Source organism: Mizuhopecten yessoensis, unplaced genomic scaffold (assembly GCF_002113885.1).
Source record: "Mizuhopecten yessoensis strain PY_sf001 unplaced genomic scaffold, ASM211388v2 scaffold3317, whole genome shotgun sequence".
In the NCBI taxonomy this organism is placed as follows: Eukaryota; Metazoa; Mollusca; class Bivalvia; order Pectinida; family Pectinidae; genus Mizuhopecten; species Mizuhopecten yessoensis.
Genome location: NW_018404984.1, coordinates 38560 through 48813, shown reverse-complemented (window position 1 = coordinate 48813; position 10254 = coordinate 38560). Strand labels below are relative to the sequence as shown.

The 10254-nt window shown below is 35.2% G+C and overlaps 1 protein-coding gene across 2 annotated transcripts in view; it reads left to right on the top strand.

The window, feature by feature from the left end:
* LOC110447340 (zonadhesin-like) overlaps positions 1-10254 on the top strand; it is a 45171-nt gene that overhangs the window by 10262 nt on the left and 24655 nt on the right. Inside the window, exons 5-13 of one of the 2 annotated variants that reach the window (XM_021492962.1) lie at positions 608-901; positions 1893-2186; positions 3433-3888; positions 4343-4450; positions 6890-7134; positions 7386-7696; positions 8209-8501; positions 9319-9524; positions 9820-10015. In XM_021492962.1, coding sequence (XP_021348637.1) covers positions 608-901; positions 1893-2186; positions 3433-3888; positions 4343-4450; positions 6890-7134; positions 7386-7696; positions 8209-8501; positions 9319-9524; positions 9820-10015 — 2403 coding nt within the window. The remainder of the gene's footprint in view (positions 1-607; positions 902-1892; positions 2187-3432; positions 3889-4342; positions 4451-6889; positions 7135-7385; positions 7697-8208; positions 8502-9318; positions 9525-9819; positions 10016-10254) is intronic. The other variant, XM_021492963.1, reaches the window with a different exon arrangement.

The window sequence follows — 10254 nt, the reverse complement described above, 5'->3', positions numbered from 1 at the left end:
GCCCTTCTCAGCCTCAAATCATTCAAGGATCAATAGGAAATCGTATTTACATTTTTTGGGGAGGAGATATGCTTTTTCTTGCGGCTCTCCCGTTTTATTTGGAAGCAAAGTATACGGAAGCAAGTGACTTTCAATTCTAGCTTCTTCTTCTTTTAAAGAAATAAGAATATTTGTTTCTATTTCCTTAAGGTATACTTCTGAAAAGTGTTTCCCACAAATCTTTAATATTTTCAACCGCTTGTTTTGTAACTTTAAGCTAAAATTATTTGTGTTTGAAGCTTTTCATATGTATATAGAAAAGGAGACATAATAAGTGTGTTTAAAGATACCTGTACGAGTTAGGCCCTTGTACTATTTTTTTGATTTTTTACTTCGGAGCGGGACTTAGCAAATAGCTTCCACTTCTAGCTAATAAACAAAATGTATTCAAAGGAAATTTAGTATTTTCTAAAGGAGGCATCTAAAAATCGTTTTACACAAAATTCTAAAGCAACGTTATGATCCATGAGAAATACATAGAGATAAAAAGGACTCTATTGCAATAAACTAATCTTTCATGTTGTCAAAATAGGACAATACTAATATTTGCCATTTCTGATAACCTCAGAGGATAAGTCTCACAGAGAGGTGCTTTGTGAATGGAAGACGAAAACAATTAAGTGTGAAGCAGGAGAAACAATTAGGGTAGTTTCTGCAATGTATGGCCGCAAAACGAAGACGTTGTGTCCTCACCGAGCTTCACATAACCTAAAATGTGAGGCAAAGTCGTCCATGGTCAAAGTCAGTCAAGCATGTGAAGACAAGGATAAATGTGTCCTCTCCGCCTCCAACTCAGTGTTTGGGGATCCTTGTGGGGGAACATTCAAATACCTGGATGTCAAATACGAATGTATCAAACCTGGTAAGTTATTCTTGTTTGTGATTGTTATTGTTTGTATTTTGATTTTGTATGCTTGTTATTTTAAGTAACCGTTGATAAGTGTTTGTCCTGATGTATGTAGATGTAATTATATCTAGCTGTAGGTATACAGGGGTTAACTTCAGGTGTTAATGTTTGTAGATCTGTTTGTCTGTAAGTGTTTGTGCTTTCGTTTGGACAAGGGTAGACAAGGGTGTAGTGTTGGTGTTGATATAGTGGTGAGTGTGTGAACAGTGCTTTATATTAATGCACGTAGGTGTCTACCATAGTTCATTTTTTTCAGTAGAATTTAGTTGCCTATGCACGACTATATTGATATAATTCCTCATTTATTTAGGTTCTGTTATATATAAAGTTGTTTATACACATATCTATACATTTACCTAATGCTTTTTCTGTGATATACTTTTCCATGTCTTTGTGTATGTAAACAATGTGATTGTATGTACAATGTATTGAACAAGTCTCTTTGTATATATCATCATTGTGTAAATTCACAAAAAAAAATAAAAAATAAGATCTCAGACTCGTATCATTGAAGTTACTTGGTATGGTTTCTTAAAGATGCACAATATCAGATCGTCATGACGTACTACGATCAAGTGTCCGTCAGAGGAGCTTCTGTTCACCCGTCCGCCTGTGGATGGAACTTTGTCCAATACATTGCAGCGTTGGTCATGACGTTTACACACTTAATTTTGTTTTTATATGAAGGCATTTCAGTGTTCTGATATCTTTAATCTCATTTGGTAAAAGTACCCTACTTACTTTCTTGAAACTCGGTACGTATAATTTGTTATTTGTTTCAAATTTTGTTCAGGAATTAGACCCCTTTCTTGCCCCTTTGTATTTGGGAATGGATCGGGATTTGGAAAGCAAACTATGACTGTTGAAAAAATACTGTTTAAAATAATTATAATAAGAATGTTTCATGCGTCAAAATAAGAAAAATATGTCATTTGTATGTCTCCAGAGGATAACATTCACAGAGAATTGCTGTGTGAATGGAAGATGAAAACAATCAAGTGTGATGCTGGAGAAACAATTAAGATCATGTCTGCCATGTACGGTCGCAAATCCAGATCAGTGTGTCCTCACGCAGCTATGTCTAACCTTAAATGTGAGGCAAAGTCGTCCATGGGCAAAGTCAGTCAAGCTTGTGATGGCAAGGATAAATGTGTCCTCTCCGCCTCCAACTCAGTGTTTGGGGATCCTTGTGGGGGAACATTCAAATACCTTGATGTCAAATACGCATGTATCAACACTGGTAAGTCCGATTAAGCCAATATTGATATGAATTAGCATAAGGTAAAATGCATAGATATTTTGCAACACAAATACTACTTGCAGTTGGTATGATACCGGTTGTTCACAAACTAACATTGCTGAAATAGCTTTCTGCTAAGTGTTCATATAACAGTATAGTTAGCTTAGAGCTATTGACAGAGAAACCAAAACGGGAAGCTGGCTGAAGAATTGGCATGATGTAATCTTGGATATACAATTTTCACATTAAGATACCTTTCATGTCAATCAATCTGTTTATCAGCTTTATCGGTTGCGAATCAAGGTTACTTGGACAGTTTAAGTTTCGAAGTAACTACAAAAATGTTTCCAGATTTGCATGCCATACGACGCTATCCATTAAGGTATCAATATCAGACATTTGTTTGTTTCAAATCTAATGCTAGTTTGGAGACAAAATCAATCAGAATTGTTTTTCACTTTGAAATATGTATGTGTATTTTTTGCTTACATTGATTGTTTTACTCTCGTACAAGCCAAGCTTCCAAAGTGTCCCTTTTTGGATACAGTTTAACCTATATTTGCACGATTCATCGAATCATTGGTTTGTAAAACCGATGCTTTTACCCAGACAGTTTCGCTGACATTTTGCCAGCATGGTCGCTGGTGATGTTAATGATGTGGGGGTATATCACAACCTAGTTCGTAGGTCGCCTCTAAGCGGTTCACAAATTATTATTCGTGATTATAGGGCATTTGGAACCAGCCAATATATTTCTCAACTCCATGGGGAGCATTCAGCCGGTGATGTGATTTCGGCGCTCAGAGCTAGCATTCTACAATGATAGCACTGTCCAACAAGCGGAGTTAAGTATCTTACTCAGAGATACGACAGAGTGCGGTACCGTGACGCGAACCCGCAACTCTTCGGTCACGAGCCCGGCGTCGTACCACTAGACTACCATGCCTCCCACATAGCAGTGACTCGATGAATTTTGCAAATATTCCTTACATTCCTGCTAAAGGAACCTTTTCAGTGATACAGTTTAACCTGTTTTGTAGAACCTACATAACCTTGATAGTATTTCAGGTTTGTCTTTTGTCTAAAACGGCATAAAACAACTTAATACTGATAACTTGTTAGTGCGTAAGTACATGTGTACTTTTGAAGAGTAAAGAAAAGCAGATATGATTACATTTCACAACAATAAATGAATAGTATCATCTTTTGGTTTTCATCAGATTTCCGTTTATCGTTTGGTTGACAGGTGTTCGATATGTCTCCATCAAGACAGAGAAACAAGGCAAAATGCCTTATACATATACTCTCTTAGACAAATATGGTTACATTATTGGAGATACTACATCAATAGAGTTAACAGTGCAGGCCTGTAATGACGCCCATATCGCACTGATGGGCCAGAGTGGTGAGAATGGAAAGTTGTACGAGATCGTCATTGGAGGATGGGGAAATTCAAAATCCGTGATCCGAACGCAAAAGCAAGGACAAAACTTGTACACCAAAAACGGAAGGCGTTTGGACTGCCGCCAGTACCGGAAGTTCAAAATATCATGGACTGGCGGATTGATCACGGTACAGAGCTACGTCAACGGCGTTTTGTTGGAATTCCTGAGGTATAAAGACCCATCACCCATGGATATACAATCTGTTGGAGTCAGCACTGGCATATGGGCAACTGGCGAATGGAGAATTGATATCAAAGGTATTATGAGGTGGGAAAAGACTTAAACTTTGTCGCGGAATGTGTATAATGATTTTGTTTCAAAATGTAAGTCATAATTCTTTGAATAATTTGTCAGATGGTCAATACAAATCTGGGTATCCAATTGTCGAATATTTCTTACAGAAACAAAATATAATATAAATAAGGATAATTTTGAATTCTGGGGTACCCAATACAGATTCCGGGTCATTCGTTTACTTGTGACACCAAATCCGTACTGTTATCATATCTTAGATAAAGATACAGATACATTATTTAAAAGATTGACAGTGGTTACCCACAAAAATAATTCATTAATAAGATAGGTTATGCAATTACAATTTAATGTTAAAGGTTTCTAAAAAAAATGCTAAAGTTAATAATAAATGTTATGAGTAAAAAAATGCACATGCTTTTCTCACATTTGCTTTATTGTTTACTTTTACCAACTAAGATGACGACAAGTGTAACGGTAGAGAATGCCACGCCAATGCTATGTGTACCCGAGGTGGGTGTGTGTGTAAGCGGGGATATTACGGCGATGGTTATAACAGCTGTGAAAGTAAGTAAACCATTGGAGTGGTTGATATCGTCAATGTTTGTAAATCAGACTGAAATTGAATTTGTTAGTATTCCACAATTAATATGTGAGACTATTGTTCTTGGCTTTGATGCTTGATTATCATTCTATTGTTCTTGGCTTTGATGTTTGATTATCATTCCATTGTTCTTGGCTTTGATGCTTTATTATCATTATATTGTTCTTGGCTTTGATGCTTGATTATCATTTTATTGTTCTTGGCTTTGATGCTTTATTATCAATCTATTTTTCTTGTCTTTGACGCTTGATTATCATTCTATTGTTCTTGGCTTTGATGCTTGATTATCATTCTTTTGATCTTGCTTTGATGTTTGATTATCATTCTATTGTTCTTGGCTTTGATGCTTGATTATCATTCTATTGTTCTTGGCTTTGATGCTTTATTATCAATCTATTGTTCTTGGCTTTGACGCTTGATTATCATTCTATTGTTCTTGAATTTGATGCTTGATTATCATTCTTTTGTTCTTGTTTTGATGTTTGATTATCATTCTATTGTTCTTGGCTTTGATGTTTGATTATCATTCTATTGTTCTCGGCTCTGATGTTTGATTATCATTCTATTGTTCTTGGCTTTGGCTTTGATGCTTGATTATCATTCTATTGTTCCTGGCTTTGATTTTTGATTATCATTCTATTGTTCTTGGCTTTGATGCTTTATTATCAATCTATTGTTCTTGGCTTTGACGCTTGATTATCATTCTATTGTTCTTGAATTTGATGCTTGATTATCATTCTTTTGTTCTTGTTTTGATGTTTGATTATCATTCTATTGTTCTTGGCTTTCATGTTTGATTATCATTCTATTGTTCTTGGCTTTGGCTTTGATGCTTGATTATCATTCTATTGTTCCTGGCTTTGATTTTTGATTATCATTCTATTGTTCTTGGCTTTGATGCTTTATTATCAATCTATTGTTCTTGGCTTTGACGCTTGATTATCATTCTATTGTTCTTGAATTTGATGCTTGATTATCATTCTTTTGTTCTTGTTTTGATGTTTGATTATCATTCTATTGTTCTTGGCTTTCATGTTTGATTATCATTCTATTGTTCTTGGCTTTGATTTTTGATTATCATTCTATTGTTCTTGGCTTTGATGCTTGCTTATCAATCTATTGTTCCTGGCTTTGATGCTTGATTATCATTCTATTGTTCCTGGCTTTGATTTTTGATTATCATTCTATTGTTCTTGGCTTTGATTTTTGATTATCATTCTATTGTTCTTGGCTTTGATGCGTGATTATCATTCTATTGTTCTTGGCTTTGATGCGTGATTATCATTCTATTGTTCTTGGCTTTGATGCGTGATTATCATTCTATTGTTCTTGGCTTTGATGCGTGATTATCATTCTATTGTTCTTGGCTTTGATGCTTATTTATCATTCTATTGTTCTTGGCTTTGATGCTTGCTTATCAATCTATTGTTCCTGGCTTTGATGCTTGATTATCATTCTATTGTTCCTGGCTTTGATTTTTGATTATCATTCTATTGTTCTTGGCTTTGATTTTTGATTATCATTCTATTGTTCTTGGCTTTGATGTTTGATTATCATTCTATTGTTCTCGGCTCTGATGTTTGATTATCATTCTATTGTTCTTGGCTTTCATGTTTGATTATCATTCTATTGTTCTTGGCTTTGATTTTTGATTATCATTCTATTGTTCTTGGCTTTGATGTTTGATTATCATTCTATTGTTCTTGGCTTTGGCTTTGATGCTTGATTATCATTCTATTGTTCCTGGCTTTGATTTTTGATTATCATTCTATTGTTCTTGGCTTTGATTTTTGATTATCATTCTATTGTTCTTGGCTTTGATTTTTGATTATCATTCTATTGTTCTTGGCTTTGATGTTTGATTATCATTCTATTGTTCTTGGCTTTGATGCGTGATTATCATTCTATTGTTCTTGGCTTTGATGCTTGATTATTATTCTATTGTTCTTGGCTTTGATGTTTGATTATCATTCTATTGTTCTCGGCTCTGATGTTTGATTATCATTCTATTGTTCTTGGCTTTGGCTTTGATGCTTGATTATCATTCTATTGTTCTTGGCTTTGATTTTTGATTATCATTCTATTGTTCTTGGCTTTGATTTTTGATTATCATTCTATTGTTCTTGGCTTTGATGTTTGATTATCATTCTATTGTTCTTGTCTTTGATGCTTGATTATCATTTTATTGTTCTTGGCTTTGATGCTTGATTATCATTCTATTGTTCTTGGCTTTGATGCTTGATTATCATTCTTTTGTTCTCGGCTTTGATGCTTGATTATCATTCTATTTTTCTTGGCTTTCATGTTTGATTATCATTCTATTGTTCTTGGCTTTCATGTTTGATTATCATTCTATTGTTCTTGGCTCTGAGGCTTGGTTATCATTCTATTGTTCTTTGCAGAATCATGTTTATGTATGGCATCAGGCGACCCCCACTACAGGACGTTTGACGGTCAGATGATTCACTTCATGGGCACCTGCAGATATACACTGACTCGCTCACTTGATCGTGGCGGCAAGTGTGCCTTCAATGTGGAGGTCAAGAACGAAAGAAGGGGTCAGAACACAAGAGTTGCCTTCACTCGCTACGTAGACGTAGAGGTGTACGGCAGAAAGATCCGTCTGCATCAAAACAAGAAAGTCTTCGTAGGTCCTAATTGTTGTGTGCTTCTTAAGTGGGCAATCGTCCTTTAGTACACCCTGAAGACTACAATAATGAATCTATGAAAATGTACTCCCTCATCAATTAAATTTAGCTTGAAAGCGTAAAATTATCAGTACTTTGTAAATATATTGTTAAATAATTTTTCGAACCAAATCGCAAAGTCTCCAATGCTGTTTGAAGTAATCTAACAAAGATAAAACTATTTCCTGATCACAATTGATTCATTTTTTAGATTGACAACGAAAGACGATATCTTCCGGTGAAGGAGTTAAAGGGTCAACTTACGGTGACTTTCAGCGGTCGATACGTGCAGATATGGACGGAATGTGGACTTTTGGTTAATTTTGACGGCAATCACGCTGTCAGTGTTGTTGTACCGAAATCCTTCAGCAGGAACATGACAGGGCTATGTGGCGACTGCGATGGGAAAATGAACGACTTCCGAACACGTGACGGAAATGACGTCACAAAGAAAAGTTCGCGGTACAATATCATTGGAAACAGTTACAAGGTCCTAGAACATGGCACTGCGTCCAATTCCAGGTATATGGTAATTCTGTGCTTGCCCATTGTTTATTTTTTCCTGCTTGCGATAGTGTCTTTAGTACAGGTCCCACCAATCGTTTATTCGTTACGATAGATATTACTCGCAACATTTATGAATGATCTTTAAAATTAAATAAAGGTTAATAACTTCTACTTCGTCAATGAGACGTTTCGTCTTGTGAATACCTTCACATTCGTCAACCCTTTAAAGTATTTGTTTAATATTCATTTTGCTTTTGGTTTTCAAACTCTTTCGGTATTAAGATACAATTAATACTTTTGTCGTAGCATTTTCGTTAACTCTACAAAATGAAAATAGCTTGCATAATGCGAACATTAATGAACATTCCCTTTGAAAAAAACAAATTTCCTATTAAACCATAAATTGATGTACGTGCTTATCATTTCTCTTTTAAAAAGTAAACTTGGATCTTAACAAGGAAACAACTCAAAGCTTATAAGGGGTCTTAGTTGCTTTCATGAGTCCTAAAATAGTGTGTATTTTCTAGATGTGTGCCGGTAGCCCAGGACTCTCCTAAATGCGATTCTTCATTAGCTAACCGCCTGAACAGACGCGAGTACTGCGGTGAAATCACAGAGAAAACCGGACGGTTTGCAAAGTGTATTAGCAGGTTTCCTGTCCAAGCAAAAAGCTTTTTCGATAGTTGCGTGTTTGACCTGTGTTCATTCCAAGGGGAGCCAAACATGATGTCCAAGGTGAGATGCAATTCGGTTGAGGCATTCGCTGAGGAATGTGAGGAAAATGGCATCATTGTCAACTGGAGGAGTAAAGAATTCTGTCGTGAGTATTGTTTAAATGAGCATTGTTTATATGAGTATTGTTTAAATGGAAACTTTACTAAATTATTTCTATTTCTGTGAGTAAATTAGGTGTTAGATTGCCTAACGAATTAAAACAGAATATTGATGTCAACTAGACTAAGGCAATTACGCTTTGCCAAGTTGGCTTTTATTTTGTTTATAAATGTCAGGCAAAAGCAATTCATTACGCATATTTACCATTTTCGAATATCTACTTTGTATTTTATTTCATATGAATCTTATGAATTTATCAAAATTCAGCATCTAGAAGTGTATGTATCAATTATATGTATGACTGTTTATTGAGTAGAACAACTATCTTCAAATGAGAGTCAGTGGTATCTACGGGTCAGTTACGACGTCTTAATTATGTTCGAGTCTCTTTTAGGCTATGACATATACAGATATAGATATTGAAATTCAACGCAATGGTAAATAATGTGTTGTCGATCTTAATATAGTTTTAATGTGCTAGCGAATATGTGACTTATAATTAAGTATACATCTAATATGAGCAGGAGAAAAATGATTTAGGCGAAACTGTTATATTCTCAATTCTATTTACATACCATCTTGAATACAGTTTGTTGAAATGAAATGAAATGGAAAAGAAGTGGATTTTGTCGAAAAATCTAGTGAAATTAATAATACTATCTGCATATGCAATTAACAATCATAAAAACCACTGATCATTAAGGAAATAAAACATAATAAATAATATACATTATAAAAAAGACTAGTTCTTTGCTGTCAGAAAATTGTATACGTGTTCGATATTACAATAATCTTGTTCTTAGCTTTAACCTGTGAAGACCCGAACATGGTGTATAAGGCCGACGCTTCAGGGTGTCCCTCCACATGTGTTGATCCCGAGGCGCCCTCTAGCTGTACCCTGGAGCCACGTGAGGGATGTGTGTGTAAAGATGGCTTTGCCCTTAGTGATGACAAGTGTATCCCTCTAAGCCAGTGTGGGTGTGTCGACTCCGACGGCGCCTACTTCCCAGTGAGTGGTATTTATCGTTACTTTTGTATTCCACCGTCATATTTCAATACTGTAATCAGATGACTTAAGATGGTATGGATATTGATGTTTACAATACATATTCAACATTTTAACTTCTATTCATTAACAAAATAGCAAAGTAACTAGGGATATTTACTGATGAATAAGATTTAGTTTGACTGTTGGAAATGTTCTTGTAACGATTTCCGATGTATATATACCCTAATTTCTCGATGATTGGAAAAATGCTTAATCTTCAAAACATTTACTAATTGCTCCTAAAATCGTGTTTCAGTTGAAAACCAGGAAGTCTTCACAAGACTGTGGTACGGATTACGTCTGTCAAAGGAGGGGGCTCAACAGTAGGTTAGTTCCAATACGGTCTGGGCGGAAATGCCACAGGAAAGCTCAGTGTACGTTGGACAAGAGCGGGGAACGAAAGTGTGTCTGTAACCAAGGGTACGAAGGAGATGGATACAGCAATTGTAAACGTACGTAATGATCCGGAAGTATCAGCAACACTTATACACATTTGGTCTACTTTTAACTATGAAAATGTATATCCTGAATTTTTGATACCTTATAAATCTTATTGCATATTTGCATCATTTCAAGTAATGTAAAAAAACAACCATATACACTTATTAGAATTTCATTTATCTAAACGTTGGTTTGGATACTGATGATAACATAAGATTAAAATTTCTCAAATAACATGAGGTTACAAAAA